Source organism: Bactrocera oleae, chromosome X (genome assembly GCF_042242935.1).
Source record: "Bactrocera oleae isolate idBacOlea1 chromosome X, idBacOlea1, whole genome shotgun sequence".
Taxonomy (NCBI): domain Eukaryota; kingdom Metazoa; phylum Arthropoda; class Insecta; order Diptera; family Tephritidae; genus Bactrocera; species Bactrocera oleae.
Window position 1 is genome coordinate 33,630,841 of NC_091541.1, and position 27,997 is coordinate 33,658,837.

Here is a 27,997-nt window from a genome sequence, read left to right on the forward strand (position 1 = left end):
ATTCTCTCGTTTTCTGCAAAGCACTGATAAAAATATTTCAACATGACATACATAAAGGTGAAAAATATGCATACTGAAACTAAAAAAATTCATACTTTTTTAAATCATATATAGTCTCTATTTCTCGTTCATACATAGTCATCTGGAAAAAATGCTTCACGTTGTAAATATTTCAAGTAGTTAGAGCATTGCTTAGTACAATTTCATAAATTTTAAAATTATAAAGGATTATACATGTAATGGTTGTCAAAGTTCATTGCATATTTTTTATAACATATTCATACAATTCAAACTAGCTCGTTAATATTACATAAATATATGTAATTACATTATGGTTATCTCCGACAGTTAATAATAAGTGAATCTATTAAAAAAAATTTATGAAGTTATCAGCATAGCAGAGAATAGTTCAATCAAATCATTCATACAAAAAATGGCGCATGCTAAAATAAATAATATAAAAGACAGCGTTATCTTCTCTAGAATACCTCTTTCTTCCATAGAGGTATAGTAGACAACTTTTTTTTTGGGTTCCATTAGAAAAAACGAATCGATATTGGTTTGTTTGTTTTTATGATGATAAAAATATATTAATCAGTGTAAACAACGTATGAGGAGTTGGAATCAATTTCGTTCATTTCAACTTTTATTAGATTTTGAGTAGCTATCTGCACTGGACTGCTGGAATCGTTATTAGTATTACTGCAATTGCCACCTAGAGTATTTCGCCTGTAATATTACGAGCAAATAATTAAATGAAGGTATACTAAAATATATATTTACTTAGTTTTAGCGTGTGTTAAAATATGTGATTTCAAGTTTGTAGACTGCGCAAACTTTTTGTTACAACCATCGAAAGGACAAACGTATGGTCGATCGCCCGTGTGAATTCGCACATGAGTTCTGTAAAACAAAATCACAAAACAATACATATAATTACATCTTTATTTAACTTTGTTTAATGTGAGTAAATATAAAATGCTGCATACTTTTATTTACTCTCGGTCTATATTCAATGGTTTTTAATAAAGTATGGAAAACTTTTGATTTCTGTTGTTTGCAGTCACTCAAATACCCGAAATAACCATTCTAAAAAAAGTGTGGCCCGTTGGAAAACATAATGAAAGTATATTGCTAATATTAAACTATACCCTATAGAATATATATATAAATGATCAGCGTGACCAACTGAGCCAATTTAGCCATGTCCGTCCGGCTGTGTGTATATACGCGAACAAGTTCCTCATTTTTGATATATCGATCTGAAATTGCACACATCCTTTTCGTCCCAAGAAGCTGCTCATTTGTCGAAACCATTGTTTTCGGACGGTTAGGCTTCACGAAATTCGGCCCACTCTATTGTAAGAGGCAACGATTTTGAAGAAATCAGGTCACTATAGCATATAGTTGCCATACAAACTGACGATCAAAATCAAGTACTTGTATGGAATCTTCTATATTTATGAAGGGTGTTATAACTTCGATGCAACCGAAGTTAACGTTTTTTCTTGATTTCATTTAAAGTAACGATATGTACCAAGCTCTATCCCGATACATTAATTATCAGCTATTCATTAAACACCGGGATTAATATCCGATCCATCGCGTACTTAGCTGAATTTTGTTGATTACTATAAACAACCCTTAGGTTAACAAAATTACTTAAATATTACGCAACATATTGAAAGAGTAATATATTTGTAAAACCAATACTTACCTTAAATTAAAATCCAACGAAAACCGCTTTCCACAACCTTCAAATGTGCACTGAAATGGCTTTTCTCCAGTATGTACTAGCTGATGGCGCTTTAGCTTTGAACTTTCAACAAAAGCTTTTCCACACTCAGCACAGACATGAACACGCGGACCGTGTGTATGCAAATGTTTACGCATTGCTGAATTGTCACGAAAAAACTTGTAGCACCCTTTTTGGGGACAAGCAATACGTTTTTCGCCAGGGCCATTGCAATTACTTTCTGATGCCGCCGTATTTATTTTGTTACTATAGCTTAAGGGCGGTGGTGAAGTGGAAATAACTTGCGGATTTTGTTGCACAACAACACTTACTGGCAAAGCGTTTGATAAGCTACCGCTATCCATACTAGTCATTGTAATAACAGCGGTATTGGCGGGATGAATAAGTGGTGTGGCCAATACAGCAGTACGCGAAACTGGCAAAACAACATTTTTGGCATTTTCTTCATCTAATGTTACAAAAGTGTCGGTCTTATTATTTGCTACAGTCTTTTTAAATCTTAATTTATTGTCTATGTTGCTGGAACCAGCATATTCAGATAACTGCGGATGAGAAGATATATCTAATCCTATTATTGTGGATTCATTTGTGCCACATCTATCATCTGCTGGATTTGACGCATCTCCAGAATCGACTGTATTTCGAACTAAAACTGGGGAGGAGTGCAGCTCTTGTTGCTGTATGATAAGCTGTCGATGCAATAAGTGCTCTTGTTGAAAATCATTACTATTGATAGTAGGCACAAATCCCTGTACAGGATCAGGAATGTTACATTCTTCATCCACTTCTTGTTCTTCACAGGATATAAAATCTTGATAATCTGTCTCATGATCTGGATTTGAAGTTTCGTCGTCTGAATTACCGGAAGCCCACATGGTTACACTAAATTCTCCTTCCATCGTTTTTATTTGCACTTGTTTCTGCTCCCAGCGACGAGGTTTTGCAGGTTCTTCCATTATTTCTATAGGCTTGTAGCATATAGTATTACACGTACTTGTAGTTACCCCGCCAGCGGAATGCAATTGTGGCAGTTCATATTTATTAATGTACTTTTGACGTTGATTAAATAATACTACATTGTTCCTGAATTCACCTCTAAGATTTTGAGCACCATGTTGTGCACCAATCGTACTCATTTGATCACCTACATTACTGCTCAATGTAACTGGGTTGAGTTGCTTAATTACAGGCCTTCGTTTCCTAAAAATGTACTTGCTTATTGTTTAACTAAAAATCTAAAGTCATAAAATAAACTTACCGTGTTGATATTACAGTTAGTGGGCTGGGAGTTGCAATCATTGGTACTGTTGATTCCACAAACAGATTACTATTAAAAGAATGGTCGGTTGCAGTTTTCTTATGATAATTGGGCAGGTGGGAATCAGAATGTATCACTATACTTTCACTTTTAAATACTAGAAAATTAATATAAGAACATAATTCATTTAACTATATTAAAAAAAAATACATGCTAGTAATACAAATTTTGAAATAAATACAAGTTTTCCAATTCAGATACGATATAGTTGTCTATCTTTGCAAAATTGGTGGTTAATGCAAAATTTTTAATGCAAGCGAATTTTATGTTATCTTATTACCACAGATGTTTCCCGACTGATTGCAGAGTAAAGGGTGTGATTCACACGTTGTATGGACCTTTGCTAGATACGATCCATTACGATATCGCTTCCAGTGTGTAATGCACTTACACACTCGTACGATGCGTCGTCACTCCCCTACCCTACCACAATCGATGTATTGGGTCAGAACAAAATATATTGAAGCATATATCGTACCCTGGGCTAGATACATAAGTAAAGCTTAACACACGTTACCCACTGCTGCTAGAGTGACAATATGTGAAAATAACCTTAATGAATGTATTAGTAGCAATCATATCATTAGCTAATAAACGCGACGCCTTACAACGTGTTCTTCTTATACAAGCAATGCATTGTTATTCCACACTAAGCAGGCACATTCTGTGCGAACAATATGCACAGAGGTGGTGAGGCTAGTTATTTTCGCCATTTAAAATGAAACGAAGTAGAAAACTACTATGCGCCGAAAATTCGAAATAATACAATCAATAAACTCAACTTGAATTAGAAATTTTTCACTCAATATTTCACGAACTAAATTTGAAAAAAGCCGTGCGCCATTATGATGCCGTTTGTAAATGGGACTGTAACCACGTTTAATTACATTACATTAGATAACTCTAACAGCATCAAAATTATCCTGATACACCATTTTTCAATCAAATATGTACACTTTATTTTCTATTTATTAATAAACGTTTCTAACTGAATAATTGACCAAAATTAGTCTTCAAAACATCGTTGCTCTTTAAAAACTTTTTTCTTAAGAATTTACATGTCTATTGTTGCATTAGTATGATTAAACTAATATTTATAATTGCAATAACTGTGCCTAAACGCTATGTTCTTTTACGTGGATATTTAGTAAATAAATTTTAAAATTGTCAATATTAATAAACTTGAAAACCTGAGGCAACGCATAGAAAGTTAGTAATTTCACGAGCATACAAATTAAGTCAATTCTACTAAACCTAACTATTTTTAAAATTCTAATGAGCGTCATTGTTTTCCTTTTCTCTATGTTTCATTTTACGATTTCGTCAAAAATATGAGCAATATTGCCAAATGATTTAAACATTGCATCCCAAAAATGTAAACTCAGGGTTACTATCTGCGATTTGAAGTAGACTGGCTTCCTTCCGCAAATAAGATATTTATTATAGTTTCCAACACAAGCATAACGGTAACTCTTATTCTATATTTTAATTATGCAGAACTTCCCTTTCCCTTGGTAACGGTAGTGGAGATTATTTGTAGATGTCAAAGCAAGACTCGGGGAAAATTGAACACATAAAACTCGACGATATCATAACAGACGAGGTATCTGGCCTAACGGCACAATACAAGAAAGCGATACGACAAGGATATGATTTAATTAATTAAATAACTGGATGGTTTGAAAACGAACTGCTTTGCTGTGAGCAAACTTAAAAAAAGGACTTAAAAAGACTCCCCACAGGCACGTAAGAATCGTTTGAATATTTTAATACTTAAAAAAATAATAATAACACATATTTATTGCAAGAGGATTGCTATTACTTTTCGTATACATATATGGATTATATCCATGGTGGCTACTGAACAAGACGGTTATTTTTAGAACGCACCATTTAGAACCGGTATGACATTTTTAATATCACAACAAAAAATTGCATTGACAGTTGCATCGCCAAGGCGTTGTGGCTACTTTGCTAGAATTTGAGCGAACGACGCACATGCATTCATAACAAACCAAATGCAACCACTAACATAAAAATATTAGCTGCAGTGTTGATAAAAAGTTCAATTATAACTTCAGATGGGTGCATAATGGCTCACAAATATTCTCGAAGCATTTTACAAAACAATGCAATATTGAAATTGGAACAATCAGTCTTATTGTAAAATTTATGTAAACGCCATTTCTAATGGAAAAATTCACAAATTTGTGTTTTTCTTATTGTGAACTTCACATGAGAAAAATCTCCCTAAACGTAAATGAAAATCTTTTCACGCGAATGCATGAAATTTGTTAGTTGGGAACATTCATTCTTTATTAACTATTTACTTGATTTTAAGAACTTTTTTATATGAACTAAGAGCTATTAACAAAATACAGTTGATGTTTTTGGTCAACAGTACAACCGAAAATCCTGATATAGGAAGGAGTTTTCAACAAAACAAGGAGAAAGTGCATATATTTTCAATGAATTTACATGATTTTTACAATAGCAAGGGACAACTATCGAAATCGAGTTCAGAATGAAAAAGGTAACCATCGATTTTCACATTGCTACCCAATGTGGGGCCATTCAAGACGTTTTCCTTAAATCAATTATTCCTTCATATATACCAATACATCTGAAATTGTTATCTGCATGATTTATGCACCCAATACCGATTAGATCAAAATATTATATATATTATAAAAATAAAAACCCACTTTAAGCTAAAACAGTCGCAAAATTGGCCATATGTTTACAAATTTTTTTTTAAATGCCACTGAAATAAAATAACAATATGTGACAGGTTGCTGAAGTTCACAATAGGATAATCGAAATTCGAACATTTCACACGAAATTCATGATACGAATTTTTGTTCGAGTGTAATTTATTCACACGAAGTTTACAATAAGGATGAATAAAGTTTTCGGTGATGCTGTCTTACCACTGGTTCCCCTATTATTATTCAGAGTAATTTCAATCCATTTCAATTATGTAACGGTACCCGTTTGGTAATCAAATAAATTACCGGAAATATTATTATGGCAACCATTTTGACTGGAAATTTAGTGGAGAAATAGTCCTCTTGCCACGTTTTCCAATGATACTGTTGGAATGTACGATACGAGTAGGGCTAAATTAAATTCAATTTGAAAATGTTTATAATTAAAAGCTATAAATATTATTGTTTAAAATTAAAAATAATCTACCCCATTCATTATCTCAAATGTTATCAACTAAAAACTTTGAAAATTACCCCTCAATGAGAAAGTAATGTTCAAATTTTAACCCCGTGGATTCTTACACCGGAAATAACGTTTTCGTTTTTCTTCATAAATGCAATTTTACTGTATTGAATAGTTTATAATTAATGTATACTTTAGCAGTACGCGTGGACAGGGTCCTCTAGAATTTTATATATGTACTTATTAGACGATTCTTAATATAGTTATTAATTTGAATATTGTTAAAAGACGAAAATTCAAACGGTGGTACCTCTCATTTTTATATTAACAGAATGCTAAGCTTTTTATAAAGTAGTCTAATTAAAATGTGTTATTTACCGTCTTCGATATTTTGCATCACAAAATCCTGAGGATCTTCATGTTTTGAAGCAACTTCTTCTTCATATTGATCACTTCTGACTAGAATTCCAAATTGTGGGTATCCAACACTAACTGCATTTACATTCATATTAGTGAAGTGTTCACGATCGATTACTTCCTCCATTGAATCGGTCTGCTCCACCTCACAGAGTATATTTGACTGAGACATCCTGATAGCAAGTATTTTTTGACTATTTTAAGTATGATTTTTTAACAACAATCATCAAAGAACCTCGAATTTTATACATAAGTTTGATGTACAATCTGAATATTTCGTCCTTTTTAATCAAATGTAATTCCTGAGTCTGGAGTTTGACTAATTTAGATGATCATCCTGAATTGATGAATATTTCTTTGGTTTCCGTTATGTTTGCTACTAAAAGAATAAAATTTAATTCAATTTTTCATTTTATTGTCAATATTTTTAAAAGGGGCAATTAACCTAAATTACAGTTTATAAAAATCTATGAAGATATCAGAATATTTCTTAAATGTATAAACTTTCTCACAAATTTATATGGTAAATAGGATTCTAAATATTCATTGTTTGACGAGTTTTGACAAGAATAAAAGAAACAAGCAAACAGTAGCCAATTACCAATTGTACTGTTCTCTATCCGGAACGAACCCGGATTTTTATTAGACCAAGGACTGTCAACTCGGCAGAATTCTGCCGTTACAAGAACAACAGCAACAACAACTAATTGTGCTTCGTCTTATATTAGTTTGCATATAGGATATATACAAGATTTTCAACAGTATTGTCTGGTGGCAACACTGTTCAACTTTTCAACAAAATCGTTAAATGAAACACAAGGAAAAGAAATCAACATGTTGCGAAAGTATAAAAATAAAGTATACATAATTGCTTTAACGTTATTGCATTGTCATCGGTCCTTGACACGTCTGCAAAGTTTCAAGTTGATCAGACTTCTGGAAACCGGATATACATTTTTGTTTTTGCATTTTGAACTTAAGAATATAAAGAAGAAATACATGTAGAAAATTTGAACTAAGTTACATATTTACATTGTGTTTTTACTTCACTTAAAAAACTGTGTCGGGTGAACGCAGACTTAATTGGCTATGTGTATTTATATATATAGGGCGCTGTGGTAGAAGTTTGGGCGAGTTGCATAGATCAAAATCTGAGATTACAAGAGGAAAGGTTTCTTGGTGTTATCGATGAAAGCCGTGTATGTACCTCCGTAGAAGTCAATCTCACCCTGAAGTGAATTGATGGATTTAGCCAGTCTATTTCGCGGTCTATTTTCTAGGAGTTGGAAATTTTTAGTATTCAACTACGACTGAGTTCTGGGCCGACTGAGGCAAATTCAAAACAGCCGAGAATGTCGGGAGCATCAATGATGTTGTTAACAACTTTGTAGAAGAAACTAAAATCAGCAAACTGTCGACGTGCAGATAGTTTGTTGATGTTAAAGCGCTAGTATAACTCATCAGTGGAGTAGGTGTGACTTGATGATGACAATTAATAGGCCAGAGTAGAAAAATTTGCGTTGGACCTTTTCCACTTTGTCTATCATTACATTTGAGAAAGGGGACCAGATAACTGACCCATATTCAAGGATAGGTAGAACCAAATATTGGAAAAGTCTAGTCAAGGTGTAGGGGTTGCTGAAATCTATACCGTTTTCTTTGAATGAACCCGAGGGTTTTGAATCCCTTGGATGTGATTTTATCAATATGTTTAGAGAAGGTGAGCTTATTATCATGCCCAGGTCTTTTACGTCTTCAACCTCTATAATCTCCCGGCCGTCGATCTTGTAGTTTGCATGAATTGGTGAGTACGAGCGGGTGAGAGATATAGCAACGCATTTGTTGACGTTGAGGTCAAGTTTATTCACACGGCACCAATTACCAAGAGTATCAATATCTTGCTGTAGCATTAAGATGTCAGTCATAGAGGCAATAGGTCTGAAATTTTGAGATCATCTGCATACAGCAGATGGTCTGAGACAATATTATTACCGATAATAGAGTACCGGGCATAAATGAGACCCTTGTGGTACACCAGATATCACTTCATATTTATGAAATAGATAGCCATCGATTTCGTGGTCAACACGATCAAATGCCTTGCTAAAATCTGTGTAGATGCTATGAATACAGTTGCCGGAGTCCATAGTATTAAGCAATTTGTTAATATATAGAAACAAATTTGTTGTAGTGGATCTGCCTCCAGTGAACCCATGGGGTTTGGTGGTTATGATGTGTTCAAAATACTGTAATAGCTGTGGTAGCACCAATTTCTCAAATAACTTGGTAAGGGCGACTGAATACGGGCGGACGATAATTGGTGACCATCGCTTTTGATCTGTCCTTGTGTATTAAGGTTATGTATGATAATTTCCAGTATGATAAGGGATTCACTGAATATATGTGTCAAGGGTTCACAAAGACCAATCGGACAGTTCTTTAGGAATATATATCTGACTGAAAGTTCATAAGTTTTAGATGTGTAATTTTTTTTATTTATATCGAGATTTACACTTCTACTATGCACTTTTTATATGCTAACACCTCACAAAATTGTTGTTGTTGTTGTAACGGTTATCTAGTCCCCGCTGGATTATAAGTGATAGTTTGGTTGTCGTCGAGGTCATCTAACGGGAGACCCAAGAAACAGGCTGTTTCGACGGGGTCGGACCATAGGGAAAAGGGTGTTAGATGAGTTGGGTTTGTTGGGCATGCAAAGAGGTGGTTAGTATCATGCGGAGCCTCGCGAAGCCTTTTGGCAATAAAGCCATAGCTTTTTTACAGAACTATCACTTCAGTACACGTAAGCAAGAACTCCGGAGTAAACCTCAGCGTCACAAATTAAAGTAAAGATCACATTATTTCAATACCACTAGGGCGATCAGGGTACTGAGGCTGAATAATATAATACAATGTGGAGAAGGGTGGAAACAACAGATTTAAATTTAATTCTAACTCGTTGACGAAAAACATCAATAAATCCTTTTGTTATTGTGTGAATAAAAAGAATTGAACAAAAAGTTAAATATCGAATTAATGCTATATTGCACTATTTAATAAAAAATAAATGTGTAGAAACGAATTAGTTAGGTGTTAGTGGATTTAAAAGTTAAAAATATAAGTGTAAAATCTCTATTTATAAAAGAGAGTTGTGTTAGTTACATTATTTATAACTCAAGAACGGCTGAACCGAATGGGCTGACAATTGGTGGGGAGGTAGCTTAGAGCCCGGAGAGGGACATAGGATACTTTTTATTTTTTTATGTTAAAAATCAATTCATAAATACAAAAATTATATTTCAAATGAGCATGTGTTCAAAATTCATGTAAGAATCATTTGAATATTTTATTACTTGAAAAAAAATACTAATAAGAACACATAGCTACTGTAAAGTACAGTAATTTTCGTATAAATATATGAATTATACTGATTATTGCTACTGAACAAGACATTTTTTCGTTAGGTCGCACCATTTGGAAAACATTTTTAATGACACAACAGAAAATCGCATTCATAACAAACCAAACACAACATCTAATAAAAATAAATTAAAAAAATATCGGCATAGCTGCAGTGTTGATAAAAAGTTCAATCATAATTTAAGATAATAGCTCACAAATATTATCGACGCATTGCACAAAACAATGCTATATTGAAACGGCAACGATGAAGTTTTCGGTGATGCTGTCTTACAACTGTCTGGTGATTGCAGACAGACCAGTCATTCTTCGCTTTTCTTGAGCCAATGCGATTAAGGAATATTTAAGCAATCGTTTTTATGGTAGTATTGAAACACTTCAATTTACCATAATAAACAAAAATTGAAAACTCATCCACCCTCAGATATAAAACAATTGCTAGATATTGGGGATGGTATGGTGAGAACTGTAACCAAATACGCAATGCCTTACACTGCCAGACAATTTCTGCACTCCTGTTCACGAAATCAATTGATTAATTGCGAGTAAATATCACTGAAATTATCTGTTTGGATCAAAGCTGGCTCAGTAATCAGGTTACATTGCGGCCAAAAAGGTAGATGTTGACGAAATTAAATTCCAGATACAACAGCTGTTGCCAGGCTATCAGATGTATTTTAAATCATTTGCTACTGTTGTTGATGAAAATGAAAACGTAAATTATCTCGATACCATATACTCGGAATGACATCACATCTTCGGTTGAAAATTGGTTCACCTATTATTATTCAGCGCAATTTCAATTCACCTCAATTATACAACGGTTCCACTTTGGTAATCAAAAAAATTAAAGGAAATATCTATATATATACTATAAGTATTATTGTTAAAAATCATATGCCCTTTCATTATCTGAAAGGTTATCAACCAAAAACTTTGAAAATTACTCATTTATTACAAATCGGAATATAGAATTAATAAAATAAAAATTCAAGATCTTATATCTTATGTTTATTTGTTCTTAATAATAAACCTAAGAAAATTTGTAGGAATCATTTTTCAATATGGAAGTAATGCTCACATTTTAATCCCTTGAATTCTTACACCGGAAATAACGTTTTCGTTTTTATTCATATATACACTTTTACTGTATTGAATAGTTTATGATTAATGTATTTATCGCAACGCGTGGACGGGGTCCATAAGTTCATTATAAATCGAAGAAACACGACCTTAAAATAGTTGGATGTTTTGAACTTTAAACCGTTTCCTCGACAGTCGGGTCTAAGTACCAAGACCTATCGGTTAAATAATTAGCAACGCTTGATATTTTGGTAAAAAATAATTATATTTGATTGAAAAGCTAATATTTTGTCGAAAAGCCATTATTTTGAATAACTGTTTCACATCTGTGAGGCATTTGTTCAAGTACAATAAATTCTCACCTATGTTTTTAGAAATTGCTTCCCATTCCATCTTTACCTCTTCGAAAAGTTCGGTGAAATTTCCGGCTTTGTGCAATCCAACCTTTGTTTTCGATTGCTCCCAGAGATTCTCAATGGGGTTCAGGTCCGGACTACACGATGGTCCTTCTAATAAAGAAATCATATTTTCGTCCTTCCATCGTTTAGTTGACCACGCGGTATGTTTGGGGTCGTTATGTTGCTGAAGAGCCAAGTAACAGGCGTATTGTCGTCAGAATATGGAAGCATTAGCATCTATTTATTTTCGTTTCATCCGAAACTAGGACCCAAAGAGACCTTCTTCCTTGAATGTCTTTTGATATATATAACTATAAATTTTCTCAAAAATATGCACGATTGAATTTTTTTTTGATATTTTTTAAATTCGCTCAAGATTCGCTCGTTGTGTTGTTGTTGTTGTTGTAACGGTTACCTAGTCCCCGTTTGGTTGATAAATTCCAGATTCGTTGTCGTCGAGGTCATCTAACGGGAGGCCCAGGAAACGAGCTGTTTCGACGGGGTCGGACCATAGGGAGAAGGGTGTTAGATGAGTGGGGTTTGTTGGGCATGCAAAGAGGTGGTTAGTGTCATGCGGAGATTCATTGCACGCAGGACATGTGTTTGGTATGTCGGATAAGTAGGAGTTTAACCTGCTACAGTATCCAGAACGAAGTTGCGCGAGGGTCACTGTGGTTTCGCGAGGCAACTCGAGTCTACGTCTGCTATGGGCGGTGGTTTAACTCCTAGTACGCTATTCACTGAGAGGGAGTCTGTGAAGGTGTTGATGGCTCCACTGTGAATGGCGGTCAGTGCCTGTCTGAAGTTCGTTGCGTCCGAAGTCCGGTCGGCGTACTATCTAATGTCGTCGACGTAATCAAGGAAAGACCTCTTGATGTTCCTAGGAGGCGGCTCCGCTACAGGCAGGCGACTACAGCGGTGGTTTCTACGAAAACACCTAAGTAGAAACTGCTTGGAGAGGAGTTCGTTGTGTTCCCTAACCGGAAGCATACGGGTCTCGCTATGTAGGTGTTCGATTGGAGACATCAAGAGGCATCCCGTGATAGTTCGGAGTGCAGTGTTCTGACAGGTCTGAAGCTTCTTCTTCTGCGTGTCACTGCATCCAGGCGACCATATTGGGGCTGCGTAACGGCCGGCCAATTGCCTTGTATGTTGCCAGCAACGTTTCTTTGTCTTTTCCCCCAAGAGCTGCCGGCAAGCGACTTGAGGATTTTGTTGCGCCTCTGTACTGTGGCAGTTATCGCGGTCGTGTAAGGAGTGAAAGAGCCCAGACTGTCCAAAGTGACGCCTAAAATTTTAGGGTTATTGCCTGTCGGAATTTTTGTGCAACAGTACGGATGAAAGCCGACCGCTCAGGTAGTTCATAGTCCACCGCTTCAGCCCAGGAGGGAGCGATAACTCTTCCCTTTGTTGGCGGGTTTCCCAGGTTTCAGTAGTGGGACCACTTTTCCGACTTTCCACACATCGGGTATTTGAAGAGTGGATATCGAGAGGTTGAGGACCTTGGTGAGATAATTTACTCCCGTTGGGCCTAGGTATTTTAGCATCAGCATGCTTATTCCGTCAGGGCCAATGGATTTAGACGATTTCGCCTTTTTGATGACACTCTGAACCTCCCCATCGGTGAAAGTAAGTGGTGCGCGGTCTTTTGGCATTTTGCGCAGCCGTCGGGTAACACGTCGTTTGGCCTTGTCAGTCGAAGGGTGCAGTGTAAATTGTCGGCTGAAATAGCTCGCGCCCTTCTTCGGGTCCGAGGAGGCATGACCATCGAAATTTCAACCCGATCGTCATGTCTTCTCGGATTTGACAGGGCCTTGACAGTAGTCCAAAGCTTACTCACACCGGTGGAGAGGTTGCAGGACTTCAGGTGCTCTATCCATTTTGTCCGCTTATGATGATTTACCATTTGCCGAATCTCCAAATTGAAATCCCTTATTCGGGGATCACAGGGATCGGCATGGCGTAAGGTGCTAGTTCAGCTGCTTCGTTTGCTAGTACAGCTGCTTCGGCTGGGAAATTAGGGCGGAGTTCCGCTATTCTTCCAGCCGGTATGAAGCGAGCAGTAGCAGCAGCGATCACCTTGCGGAATTGACGCTCACCAACGATGACGTCCGTAGGAATAGGTAGTGCGTTGAAGGTGCTCTCAGTAAATTCTGTGAAGCCGACCCAGTTAGCTTTGTTAAAGTTAACATAAGTGCGTTTGTCCACAGAAATAAAGTCAGTTGGTTTCTCGATCGAGATAATTATGGGCAGATGGTCTGATGCGAGTTAGCATAGGTCGCCAGGTTATACTATTTATCAGACCACCGCTAGCGATGGTAATATCTGGCGAGCTATTACAGGTGCCCATAATTCTGGTAGGGGCTTCGTCATTCGTTGTGCAGAATGTCGAATCGTCTATCTGTTCCGCCAGCTCCATCCCCCTACGATCGTTTGACAGGCAGGAATGCCAAAGATCGTGATGCGCGTTAAAGTCGCCTAGCACCAAACGGTTTTCACCACGAAGTAGCGCATCTATGTTCGGGTGATATCCTGTTGAGCAACATGTAACTGGGGGGATGTATATATTAAATATTTCGAGCTCGACATCGTCTGACCGGACAGCTATACCCTGACATTCTAGGGTACTGTCCCTACGGTCGATGTCAACAACGATAAGACGATATTGCACGGTGTTGTGCAATATGAAGGCTAGGCCTCCACCATTATCTCGCTCGCGATCCTTACTTAAAACGTTGAAACCTGCACAACTCAGAAGATCTGAGCGGCTGTTTAGCTTGGTTTCTTGGACCGCAGCTATCGTTACGCGCTCCCGGCTCATGAATGCAACTACCTCCTCGATCTTACTCTGAAGTCCGTTGCAGTTGAATTGTAAGAGTCGCGTTTTTCGCGGGTGTCCAGTCGTGATCCTAGGGGTGAGTGGGGTGCATGTAGGTGGTGGTTGTTGCAGCTGTACTATCCGCATGGGCGGTTGTCGCACTGTGGTGTTGATTGAAGACACACTGTATGTGGTTGCGGGGGCAGACTCCTACAGCATGGGGCAACGTAAGACGCACTCCACTCACGTGTGGTGCGCATACCAGAACACGACAGAAAGTGACACCAGTCAGTACAAAAATTGCACTTGACTGATGGGACATTCCGGCGTATTATGGTCTGACACACGGAACAGACTGTGCGAGGAACCAGGAGTGGCTGGGTGGTTCTCGTACGAGGATTGGAGCTGGATGAAGGTTGGGGGGGGGAGGTTGGCCACTCGACTGGACTCAGATGTCGCATTATTGCGTTGACAGCATGGGGCCACGTAACTTGTGGTCCACTCCCTGTGTGTCTTAAGGCCTGAACAGGTCTTAAGATGGCTCCATCCATTGCATGTATTGCACCTAACTGAGGTGGAGTTTGGATGGAGCCTTTTAGCGCAAACGCAGCAGTAAAAATCCTCGGGGCCCGGGTTGGACTCGATGCCAGCACGGGTTAGGAGGATACAGAGCAACCCTGCTGCTAGGCGTTGCTCCAATGACGACAAACTTAATCTAAAGCTAGGGTTAGATCGCCGAAATAACAGCCCTTGGCCGGATAAAATCCGGGTCAAATCCGGTATGGCAGAACCGGCTGTTGTGGGAAAAGATTCGCTCGTCATCTCCAGCGGTAGTTATACGAGGTCTTTTCTTGCGTGGCACGTCTGCTGTGGATTTTAAAATACTGAACAGCATTGAAAACCATTATTTTAGATATCTTCAACAATCTCAAGTTAGGACTTCACGTCGTTACGCACATTAATAATAATGACTCAAGTACTTTCGTCACATGATTTGTTTCTGCCCATTTTACAAATAATTAAATATGCGCTTTACTTTACAAATTTATTGTAAAATGCATAAATTGAAGAACTTTCCTCAAATATTTGTAAATGTAGATAAAAATAAAAAGTATTAAAACATTGCTAAACTGCTAATTACGTGTCCGACTGCAGTTTAAGCTGATTTAAGACAAAGACCTAAGGTTTGTAAACTAACTTGGCTTTTTGAATAAATTTTGACCCACTCGCAAGGGAACCATTTTAAAATTGAAATCAAACAAAAAGTTTGGCTGGGATTTAGAATAGCAGCTGCTGCTGACTTATGGTTTTGAAGATATTTGCATTTAAATTTCAAAAATTCAACTATTTAAAGAGCGCGTTTCTTTGATTTATAATTAACTTTACACTTATATTTTTAACTCTTATATCCACTAAGATTTTGCTAGTCCGTTCTACTAATTTTTTCTTTTCAATAGTGCAAAACTAACTTTAATTTAATATTTAACTTTGGTTCAAATTCATTTATTCATACAATAACAAAATATTTGCATGCAAACAAAAACAAGGTGTTACCATATTTTGCAAACGAATAAAAATAAATGAAAAAGAAGGCTTACACCGTGAATACAAAATACATAATCGAGTGATGAATTACGCAAACTCTTTCACAATTTCCTTTCTCTTCGTAAGCTCCGGTGTTTGACCGACCAGGGTTATTTAGGCAAAGCGCGGCCGACGGCCGCCAACGCAAAAAGAAATCTTCGAACTGAGCACAGCGCGCTTTGAACCGACAGGGGATATTTTTTTTAAGCGCGGCCGAAGCCTGCCATCGCAAAAAGGAGTTCTACGCGAATGAACTGAAGATATGTTGGACCGAATAGGGCTATTTGTTTGAAGCGGCCAAGGGCTGTTATTTCGGCGATCTAACCCTGTTTGGATCGGTAAGTTTTAGTTTAGGTTTGTCGTCCTGAGAGCAACACCTAGCAGCTGGGTTGCTCTGTATCCTCCTGGCTGCTGGCCTGCTGGCATCGAGTCCAACCCGGGCCCCGAGGAATTCTTCTGCTTCATTTGCGCTAAAAGGCTCCCTCCAAACTCCACTTCGGTTAGGTGCAATACATGCAATGGATGGAGTCATCTTAAGACCTGCTCAGGCCTTAAGACGCACACGAACTACGTGGCACCATGCTGCCAACGCACTACTGCGACACCTGCTTTAACGGCTGTGGAACCTGCACCATGTTCGCGCACGGCCCTATGGAGCTCACACAGGCAGCATGACTCCCAGTCTGACCAATGAAGATCGAAGAGATAGTTGCCTTGATAAGCCAGGAAAGCTAAAAAGCCGCTCAGATCTTCTGAGTTGTGCAGGTTTCACCGTTTTACGTAAGGATCGCGAGCGAAATAATTTTGGAGGCCTAGCCTTCATACTGCACAACACCGTGCAATATCGTCTAATCGATATGTTGACATCGACCGCAGGTGCACTACCCTTAAATGTCAGGGTATAGAAGTCCGGTCAGGCGATGTCGAGCTCAGTTACATGTTGCCCAACAGAATATCAGCTGAACATAGGTGCTCTACTTCGTGGTGTAAACCGTTTGGTGCTAGGCGACTTTAACGCGCACCACGATTTTTGGCATTCCTGCCTCTCAAACGATCGTGGGGGGATGGAGCTGGCGGAACAGATTCGACATTCTGCACAATGAATGACGAAGCTCCCACCATATGCTAACTCTCGCATCAGACCATCTGCTTTTAATTATCTCGATCGAGAAACCTCCCGATTTTATTTCTCTGAACAACCGCACCTTTGTTAACTTTACCAAAGCTAACTAGGTCGGCTTTACAGAATTTACCGAGAGCACCTTCGCCGCACTACTCATTCCTACGGACGTTATCGTTAGCGAGCGTCAATTCCGCAAGGTGTTCGCTGCTGCTACTGCTCGCTTCATACCGGCTGGAAGAAGCAGGCCATCAGCATGGCTTCCGAAAAGTGCACAGCACTTAGCGTCATAAACGCCCAGATAGATCATGGCCTAAACCAGAAGCCAGCCTGCGAGAGGACGATCCTCGTAGCGTTGGACTTGTCAAAATGTTATGACACAGTCAACCACAAACGGCTACTTCAGGACATAGAAAAATCCACGCTCCCTCCAGAGCTGATGCGGTGGACTAAGAGCTACCTAAGCGTTCGGCTTTTATCCGTACTGTTTCGAGGTCAAAACTCCAAACTTAGAAGAATTAAATAGGGGGTTTCGCAGGGCGGTGACCTCTCCCCGCTACTGTTTAACTTCTATATTTCGAAACTCCATAACCACTGGAGGGAATTTCCATGACCTCAAACGCTGATGACTGCACGATATTGACGTCGGGCAATGGACTCAATGGTATGTGCTCGAAAGTAAAGGGCTATCTTTCCGACCTTTCTCGCTTCTTCTTTGCAAGGAGCCTGACACTCTCCCCCCACTAAATCCACAGCAACCGTTTTTACAAACTGGACGAAGGAGTACAGACTAAATCTAAGGATTTCAGTCGATGGGACAGCCTGTGCTCCTTCACTCCTCACACGACCCAGATAACTGCCACAGTGCTTGCCGGCAGCTATTGGGGAAAAGACAAAGAAACGTTGTTGGCAACATACAACACTGCACTCCGGACTATCACGGGATGCCCCTTGATGTCCCCAATAGAACAGCTGCATAGTGAGGCCCTTATGCTTCCGATTAAGGTATATAACGAGCTCCTCTCCAATCAGTTTCTGCTGGGATGTTTTCGTAGAAATCACCCCTGGAGTTGTCTGCTTGAAGCGGAACCGCCTTCTAGGAACATCAAGAGGTCCTAACTTGATTACGCCGACGACATTAGACAGTACGCCCACCGGACTACGGACGCAGCGAACTTTAGACAAGCACTGACCGCCATTCATAGTGGAGTGAATCGCCAACTTCACACACTCCCTCTCAGTGACTGGCGTACTAGAAGTTAAACCACCACCCATAGCAGACGTAGAGCTCGAGTTGCCACGTGAATCTACAGTGACCCTCGCGCAACTTCGTTTTGGATATTGTAGCAGGTTAAACTCCTACTTATCCAGAATAGACCCAGGCATACCAAATATATGTCCTGCTGCAATGAGTCTCCACATGACACTAACCAACTCTTTGCATGCCCCACGAGCCCCACTCATCTAAAACCCATTTCCCTATGGTCCGACCCCGTCGAAACAGCTCGTTTCCAGGGCCTCCCGTTAGATGACCTCGACGACAGCCAAACTATAACTTATCACCGAAGCGGGGACTGGGTAACCGTTACAACAACAATAACACCGCCACCGTAAAAAGGAGTTCTTCGCGAGAGAACTGAAAACACCCCGGTAATGGACCGACCAGGATTATTTTATTGAAGCGAGGCGCGAACGGCGCCAATGCGCAAAAAAATTCTACGCGAAGAACTAAGGGTCGGCTTAAAATAGAGGAATCTGCGAATGGCAGGCACCTTGCCGTGGTGCAGGGGCTTAAGTCGCAAGGCATCTCGGCATCTCCGAACTGGTGTGAGCGGTGCTTGCACTCTCGCACTGGTTGTCAGAAGCCGTATGCGTGCGACAACCAAGAGCTGCCACCTCCTAATCCAGGGTGTTATGCGACTCCTGTGCCCATTGGATGATTTGCAGCCAGGAGGTAAATTCGGCTGTAGTATAACGGAGCCTTCCCAACACCGGGCCGCATTGGGAAGTAACGGTGGCCTTACCGCGTCAAGGAGCTCTGGCGCGGCGGACTCTCTGTTCCCCTATACAAAAGCTGACCCGGCGACTCGCCCTGTCGAGCCAAGGGTCCTAAGAAAAAGATGAGTAAAATAACTAAAACAAAAACCACAACAACTACAACTATTGGAACCCGACAGCAAACGACTCTGGACAACGGAAACAACAAGAACAGCGGTGCAGGTAAGGGCGAAACAGGGGCTAAACGTAAGTTCAGCTTCCTGGACGCCCTTTCGACAGAGGAGCGAGCACTGTTCGAGGAGCATGCCAGGGATGACGATGATGACATGCCCTCGTGCAGCGGCGCTCAGCAGCCGACTTCTACTGACTCTTTCGAGCAGGAGCAACTGCTCGGACACAGAGGAGTCGCAACGGGCGATCACCGGTGGGGCTCATAAACGAAGAAGGAAGAGGGGAGGCAGACTGCCCCTCCTGCCACCAACGGGATGTCCGGGAGGACAGGACGATCCCAGAAGAAAGGGAATGAGCGGTGCCAGCCTGAAGTGGTACCTGAGGCACCTCCAGGAGGGAAGAACTCCGGAGGAAGCCGAAACCCTAGCGCGAAACAGGGTGAGAGGTGACAGCACCTCCCCGGCTTCAGGAAAGCAAAAGGGTGGTAACACCGCGGCCATTAGGAAGAGTAATGGCAGCAATCGAGGCCACTGCCCAGTAAGCGCAACTCAGCCCGCGGGCACAGGCGACTGATGGCCATCGCTCCGCCCCAAACCCCCCCCGGCCAGTGGAGGGACAGCGCAGGTATGCGGATGCCCTCAAAGGCATTCGCATGGCTGTGCTGCCGCTGAACTACCCGGCGGAGGAGCTCTCCGTGCTCCAGGATTTACTCATGGAGGAGGTATTCAGAGGGTCTGGATACAAAGCCTCCTTCCATGGGGTAAACTTTAAGGGAGGCATGCTGTAGGTTGACTGCAAGGATGAAAGGTCGGCTTGTTGGCTGAGGGAGATCGCTCCCAAGCTAGCAGGCTGGAATGGCCCCATCCTCTGCGCGAAAAAGGGGGACGAAATTCCGCCCATGCACAGCATGACGGTATTCCTCCCCAGACGCGGAGGAATGTCGTACGAGTTTGCTCTAGGACTCATCCGCAATCAAAACGATGGCCTCGACACATCGGCCTGGCGGGTGACCAGTAGCATAGCTGAGGATTCAGGGTGGAGGCTCAACCTTTGCATTGATGACGAATCATACAAATTCGTCAGGAGGGTGAGCTTCCGCCTGAACTATAGGTTCAGCTCGGTGGTCCTGAGGCCATTCAAGCCAAAAAAGATCACCGAGGGTGATGCAGAAAAGAATATGCAGGTGGATGAGGTTGCGACTCAACCCTGCGCAAGTACGTCGAAGCAGGCGGCAACTGCTGAGGCGAAGGTCCCTTCCACTCAGGAGCTTCTGGAGGGGCTCACGAACCTGGCGGGAGACATCGCGGAGGACGGTGAGCATGAGGACCAGTTCCTCATGGAGCCGATCCTGTAGTGGGGCCGCGCTTAGAAGTTGCCCAGGTGAACCTGCACCACGCGGCGTCGGCCTCGGCGGTTATCGCGAGCAGGTTCACGATGGATGGACAAAGCGCTACAGAGCTCCATAACCTACAAAACAACGCTATGCATGATTAGTTTGGATATTGCGTTCAACAGTTATAGACGTGTAAACATGGAGTTCACTAACGCCGAAATTCGCGCTATTTTAAAGTTTTCCTTCGTTAAAGGCAAATCTGCTAGAGAAACGTTCCGTGAGATTAATGGTGTTTTGGGGGATGGTACTCTATCACTTCGAACCGCGGAGGAATGGTTTCGACGATTCAGAGCCGGTGAAAACGACACCATGGATAAGCCAGCCGGCGGAAGACCTGTGACGACAAATACCGATCAAATCATGGAATACATCGAGTTAGACCGGCATATGGCATCTCGTGACATCGCCCAGGAGATGGGAGTTAGTCACCAAACCATTTTGAACCATCTGCAGAAGGCTGGATACAAAAAAAAAGTTTGATATTTGGGTGCCGCATAATTTGACGCAAAAAAACCTTCTGGACCGAATCAACGCCTGCGATATGCTGCTGAAACGGAACGAACTCGTCCCATTCTTGAAGCGGATGGTGACTGGCGACGAAAAATGGATCACATACGACAATATCAAGCGAAAACGGTCGTGGTCGAAGGCCGGTGAATCGTCCCAAACAGTGGCCAAGCCGGGATTGACGGCCAGGAAGGTTTTGCTGTGTGTTTGGTGGGATTGGAAGGGAATCATCCACTATGAGCTGCTCCCATATGGCCAGACGCTTAATTCTACCATCGACTGCGGACAACTGGACCGCTTGAAGCAGGCGATCGACCAGAAGCGTCCAGAATTGGCCAACAGGAAGGGTGTAGTGTTCCTCCAGGACAACGCCAAACCACACACTTCGTTGATGACTCGTCAGAAGCTACGGGAGCTCGGATGGGAGGTTTTATCGCATCCACCATATAGCCCGGACATAGCGCCAAGTGATTACCACCTGTTCCTGTCCATGGCGAATGCCCTTGGTGGTGTGAAGTTGAACTCAAAAGAGGCTTGTGAAAAGTGGCTGTCCGAATTCTTCGCAAATAAGGAGGGGGGCTTCTACGAGGAAGGTATTATGAAGTTGCCGTCTAGATGGAAACAGATCATCGAACAAAACGGCGCATATTTTAACTAAATCCGATCACTGTAACACTTTTTATAAAGCATTGAATGAAGAGCAAAAAAGCGGAAGGGAGATACCATCCAACCTTATATTACATCAATCGTATATATAAAAGTGAAAGAATATTAAATTAATGCCTCATATAAGTTTCCTTAAAAGGAAATAATAATTCTTATAAGGAAATATAAAGGATGTACAAAGAAAAGTTCGATTAAATTTTGATATTGAACCATAATTGAATTTCGTACAACAAAGAAAGGTGTGTGCGACGTAATATTGTGAGGTGTAATAATAAAAAGCATAACAAACATTAACATTGATTGTGAATTAGACATCATAGAGTGAATGAATGCATTGATAATACACGAAAATAAAAAATTACTCCGGAATTATTTGGAACATATCTTTTTTTCCTGTATCGTGTACTTACAAAATGCCACCCAAAAAAGTAAATACAACACAACAGATTTGTGGTTATTGCTCAGACATAATCCGGGATAAAACGCAGCCAAGTATTCAATGTGCGGCTTGTCGACGTTGGTTTCACTCAAAGTGCACCAACCTTTCATCCGATGAATTTAAATCCATCGCCAACAGCATTAAGAAAAAAGAAACAGTTTGGAACTGTGACTCATGTGCAAGTGACATTAGTGTTAAGACATGTGATGTATTGGATTCCGATGAGGAGGCATCAGATGATCCGCCACCGTCAAAGGATATTGAAACCTTACTCAAGAGACATTTTGAACGTTTTACAACAAATAATGAACGTAAGTTCAGGGACCTAAAAAAATTAGTTGTAAGTGAAATCAAGGACTTAAGAAAAGAGGTAAGCAAACTGTCAGAACAAAACGTCTCGCTATCAAATCAATGTTCTGCCCTGGATGACAAACTTGCATCAGTTGAAGACAAGCTAAACGTAGATATGAGGCTGTCTACCAGCCAGGAAGAGTTTTTCACTGAACTGTCGGAACGAAAACGCCGTGAAACCAACGTGATTGCCCTAAATATTCCTGAATTCCAAGAAGAAAGTATCTTACGTCCACCTGTGCTACCAGAACGTCAGAGGTCTGCGTACAAAACTCTCAACATTTCAAACAGCATTAGCGGCTAACCAGTACGACGTTGTATGTATTTCAGAATCCTGGCTTCACTCATCCATACGTGATGGTGAAGTCATTGATTCAAGTTACTTGTACTACCAATTTTGGAATATAGTTCGGTAATCTGGTCTCCCTACACTAACACGACAATCGATAAAGTTGAAAAGGTGCAGTGTAAATTCTGTAAGTCACTGGCCTATAAACTATCTTCACCAAGTCACATCTGCTCTACTGATGAGGTCTACCAGTGTATAAATAATATAATAAATGAATATATATATATATATATATGGGGAAAGTTATAGTTTACGAGACATTTGCGTTTAAAGCTGAAAATTTCAACTATTGAATGTGTGTCTCGTTTCGATTAAAATTAATTTTACATTTATATTTTTCACGTTTATATCCACTAACACTTCACTAATTCGTTTGTACGCATTTATTCCACATTATATAGTACAAAAATAGCTTTTATTCAATATTTAACTTAATGTTCAATTATATTTATTGAAACAAAACGGTTGCATACTGACAAATCTCTCTATTATATATATATAAAAGTTTTCTGCTGCTGTCGAGAATCAACTAACATAAGAACGAGCTAGCTCGCGCTTGGCGGGGGCAGACGTAGGCGAGCGAGCGAAGCGAGTGTCCCGGAGCGCAGCGGAGGGCGCCTAGTAATACTATATTTTCCAAACGAACGAAAAGAAACATTATATCCTACGCGAACCATTATCGGTGATGTACAATAATATATCTTTTAGTATTTCCCCTTCTCTTGAGAAACCAGTTTTGGACTGACCAGGGTTATTTTTGGGTCAGCTTTAGTATACTGTCCCAGGCTTTCGAGGATAAAATGGGTATGGGCGGATAGAGGAGATCCTCTAGATCAAGAATATACATATATAGATATGGCGGGAAACTTATAGATTTCGAGATATTTACGTTTAAAGTTGAAAATTTCAACTATTTAAAGTACGTATTTTTTCGATTTAAAATGAATTATACACTTATATTTTTCACTTTTATATCCACTAATACTTCACTAATTCGTTTTTAGAAATTTTTTTTTTATTTTATATGATGCAACAATAGCTTTATTTCAATATGTAAATCATTCTTTGGGTCGGCTTTAGAATAACGTCCCAGGCTTTTGGGGATAAAATGGGTATGGGCGGAGAGAGAAGATCCTCCAGATCAAGAATATATATAGATATAGCCGCGGGAAAATGAATTATACACTTATATTTTTCACTTTTTCAAGTTCTGCGCGAAAAATATTTTGATACCGGAGTGTTCATAATTCAATCGCGTCAAACTTCTTTCCGCACTGGCGGCCTTCGGCCGCGCTTCAAAAAAATAACCCTGGTCGGTCGAACACCGGGGTGTTGATAATTCAATCGCGTCAAACTCCTTTCTGCACTGGCGGCCTTCGGCCGCACTTTAAAAATAACCCTGGCTAATCCAATACCATAATTTATCAATAGAAGGGAATGAACAAAATTATAGTTCATGTATTTGGGGTATAATCCTCTTTTATTGTTCATTTTAATTCGCTTTCAAAATATATATATAATAGATATGGCAACACTTATTATCTGACAACATGGAACCCATTTGTTATTGTTCATATTACGAAAATTGTGTAAAAATTTAATGCTTATTTAAAGCAAATACTTAAATATTTAATATAAAATAAATATGTAGAAACATTGAAGTGAAAAATTAGTGTATAATAAGTGCAAAGTAATTAGTGTAAAGTAAGGCAATAATTATATATATTCCTGATCTGGAGAATCTCCTTTATCCAACCATACCCCTCTTAACCCTGAAATCGTGGGATGCTAAACTAAAGCCCACCCATGTTTAACTCGCTGAACTGGTAATTACAGCTAAGTGATCTGAATTCTGCAGAATTTTGCAGCTACAGCAAAAACAACGAAGTTACTTCAAAAATATGTGCAAAGTGCGTTAAAGGGGGATCTAAACTATACATTTACCAAGATTTCTTGGTGCCTATCGTTGTTAATTAGTTGAATTTATATTTTCTTAATCTGGATAACTTCCTCATTCCGTATAAACCCAGTTTAACCTCGATTTGGTGGGTATGCTGTTCTAAAATTTACCCAGTGACATTCGCTAAACCTTTTAAAACTCTAATTTGATCAGATTTTCGTTTTTCAATAACTTGGCGTTTTTGTGTTTTGTAGTAAACACACATCCATAAATCAAGATTTGCGCCTACGTAGTACTCAAAACACAGGTAATCATGTTACAAATCGCCCATTTTGACAACTGCATTTATCTCTAATTTACTTAATCTAACAGAAATTTTTAACGAGCTTTTCTCATACACAATAATACGTTTTGCTTACATTTTAGAAACTTCTTTAATCCGATGTTTCGTATGGCTCATATGTATGGTTGGTGAAAAAATCCGGCAATTTTATACGTTAAACAATATCACGCCGGCTATGATGAATAAAATTTCACTTAAAGGAACGACGCGACGATGTACTTCATATAAACAGCGTTAGTAGGAAAATAATCCCCTAAAATGAAATAAGGCGACACATCACAATTCGAGAATTTTTACAGTAAACACATCATTATTATAACGCTCGTTTTATGAGAAAAATGCGGTAAATTAACATGAGTGAAGAAAAACAAATCTGACTCAAAGCGTAACAAAAAAAACACAAAAAACACGAACTATAAGCTTTTCCGATCAAATACAGCAGAAAACACTTCGTATAAATATGGCGGCAACATGTGGACTCTATTTTAATTCATCACACATAACAGTGTTGCCAAACTCAATTTATAAACTAAAATATTATACCACGTTTACAAAAATTTATTCTATTGCAGGCATTTATCTCTTGCTCTAGCAAGATTGTACGGTTGCACAATATGGAATCCTATAACAAAATATGCAAGAGCACGACAACACCTAATTAAAGAAACAGAAATATCCGAGAAATGTATGTGTGCATACGTAATATGACAGCTAGTCCATGATTGCAATAATTTTTGCACACTTATGTGAAGACCCTGCAGCTTTGACGGATTGTGTTAACTCCCGACATAACGTATCTAAGTTATGGTGATATGCGAAATTCTGAAATTCTCTTTTTACTATGAGTGGCTTGCTTTGCGCTTAATAAGATATAATTAATAATAGCGAATGCAATCATAGCATAAAACCTGTTTTGGTTGGAGTATTATCAGCGTCAACCGTAATGCGGATTTTTGGAAATCGGTTCACTCATTAACATTGAAGCTGAGCTTGACGAGCATGATGAGTAGAATATAAAAAAAGCAACGAGCAGAATAAATTAGACGGCGAACGGAAGAAGTCGTGCAAACAATTAATTGGTAATATCATTAACTTTAACTTATACAAGCGGCATATTATGTTCGGTAAATCCTCTTAAAATATCTAAATTTTTTCCATAAACTCAATAATTATGGCATTTTGCGTTCTATTTTCCCCTATAGAAATAAAGATAAGTTAATTCGTAGTAAAATAAATAAACTAAATTGATTTCTTAACTAAAATTTTTTCAAACGACTAACAACACACCAAACTGAAAAAAATGCCATATTCAGGTTTATCAGCAACTATCTTCTTGCTGTGTTTCTAATAACAAAACTGGTAAAATTGGTTACGTTGATACCCAAAACCGATACAATTTTTGTTCACACAACAAACCAATAATATCTGAAAACATAACCAGGGGTGTTGTGGAACCGAATACAGATTTGCGTAATTGTCGGAATTGCAAACCAATTCTGATTTTCAATGGTGCAATAGAGTCTAGTTGGATTTTAGTCTTTTCGAACATAAGCAAAACCAATTTCGAATCAGCTGTTTGCTAATGTGACAAAACTTGTAAATCAATAAATTTGGAAGCAATTCATTCCGCAATTTTATCCTTTATTTTATTCAAGGAAGAAAGCAACGAAATATTAAAAGTAAGATTTTAAGAGATCAATAATTAACTTGATGTTCGGAGGGAATCGTACGTGAATTTTAGCCTGCATTTACCTGTATGCTTGTTTTTATTTACTTGCTTACTTAACAGATTTATATTTCATTATCGCCTGAATAAAGTTGCTTTTGTTTGTGGGGTTAAATTACGATTTGTAATTTTTCTAAAAAAACTTGACTTTTTTTATAAACCCAAGAATTATGGCATTTGGTGTTCTATTCTTATTTGTTCCCCTTTAAAAATAGAAATACGTTAGTTCGTAAAATTAATTAATTTCTCAACTTACATATCAAATCTGTCTGCGATTATCTTCTTTCTTTGTTTTTGCTAACAAAACCGATAAAATTAATTTCCATGACAACCAAAACCGACACAATATCTGCTTCGAACATCAAACTAACAATATTTGAATTCATGACACCTCCAGACCACCAGTAAACCGCACGAATTAGTGCATACACCCAATACAACAGAAAAAAAAAAATAAAGCTCCCTTGAAAACTAAAATAAAGCTCTCTTACATCAAATATATTAATTTTTGTCGCTCTGGCAAATGCTCCACTAACTAGGGAAATAAAAAAAAATACCTAGAAGGAAAACGGAAAAAATTCAGCTTCATGTAAAGACATTTGCTCACAGCTTATTTCATACAGAAAGTTGTTTGCATTGTGACAAGGAGTCGCGGAAGTTGAAGCAATTTGACTGGAATTCAAACGACAGTGCAGAGAATAATTGTGATTTCAGCTGAATGAAAACATTTATTGGCAGACTTTGAAGATGACAATTGCTATGTATATGAATGCAATCTTGTTTTTTTTACTTAATTTATGTATACAAAAAAAAAACTGAATAAAAATATTTCCAAATTGAAAAAGGTGTAGCTTCTGTCTATTAAAAAAAGTCGAATAAATTCAACGTACATCTCATTGAAAAGCTGAGAAAAATCAGTGAACATTAGGCTAGTTATTTGTATATTTAAATAATTTTCTTCGTATACGCAAATGTTTAAGGGTACTTTTTTCTAACGTTGAAATTTTAAAAATTCTTAGCTCCAAAGTTTTTCAACTTGTGTCGAAATAAAAAGATACGTGTCCAATAT

The 27,997-nt window shown here is 39.1% G+C and overlaps 2 protein-coding genes and 1 long non-coding RNA gene across 6 annotated transcripts in view; 1 reads left to right on the plus strand and 2 right to left on the minus strand.

The window, feature by feature from the left end:
- Positions 1-92: 92 nt before the first annotated feature.
- Positions 93-25,421, minus strand: LOC106621197 (polycomb protein PHO). Its single transcript, XM_070112465.1, has 5 exons — positions 25,279-25,421; positions 3,015-3,171; positions 1,718-2,956; positions 784-903; positions 93-729 (listed from the first exon to the last, which is right to left on the minus strand). The coding sequence occupies exons 2-5, from the start codon at positions 3,053-3,055 to the stop codon at positions 591-593; spliced, it is 1,539 nt and encodes a 512-aa protein (XP_069968566.1). The 5' UTR covers positions 3,056-3,171; positions 25,279-25,421; the 3' UTR covers positions 93-590.
- rho-5 (rhomboid-5) overlaps positions 6,731-27,997 on the minus strand; it is a 44,557-nt gene continuing 23,290 nt past the window's right edge. For 2 of the 3 annotated variants that reach the window (XM_070112463.1, XM_070112462.1), the window contains exon 8: positions 6,731-7,041. The gene's annotated coding sequence lies outside the window, so the exon portion shown is untranslated. The remainder of the gene's footprint in view (positions 7,042-27,997) is intronic. The other variant, XM_070112464.1, reaches the window with a different exon arrangement.
- Positions 24,670-27,772, plus strand: LOC106621198 (uncharacterized). 2 transcript variants are annotated; one of them, XR_011397292.1, is made up of 4 exons: positions 24,670-25,008; positions 25,073-25,166; positions 25,286-25,545; positions 25,775-27,772. It is a non-coding gene; the product is annotated as an uncharacterized lncRNA (long non-coding RNA). The 2 variants fall into 2 exon arrangements; XR_001330893.3 differs by lacking the exon at positions 25,775-27,772 and having other exon boundaries at positions 25,286-25,636.

Coding starts and splice junctions, on each gene's coding strand:
- LOC106621197 (XM_070112465.1), bottom strand. CDS start 3,055: ATGATTGCAACTCCCAGCCCACTAACTGTAATATCAACACG. Junction 2,957..3,014: donor CTAACTGTAATATCAACACG/GTAAGTTTATTT, acceptor GTACATTTTTAG/GAAACGAAGGCCTGTAATTA. Junction 904..1,717: donor TCGTTGGATTTTAATTTAAG/GTAAGTATTGGT, acceptor TTTGTTTTACAG/AACTCATGTGCGAATTCACA.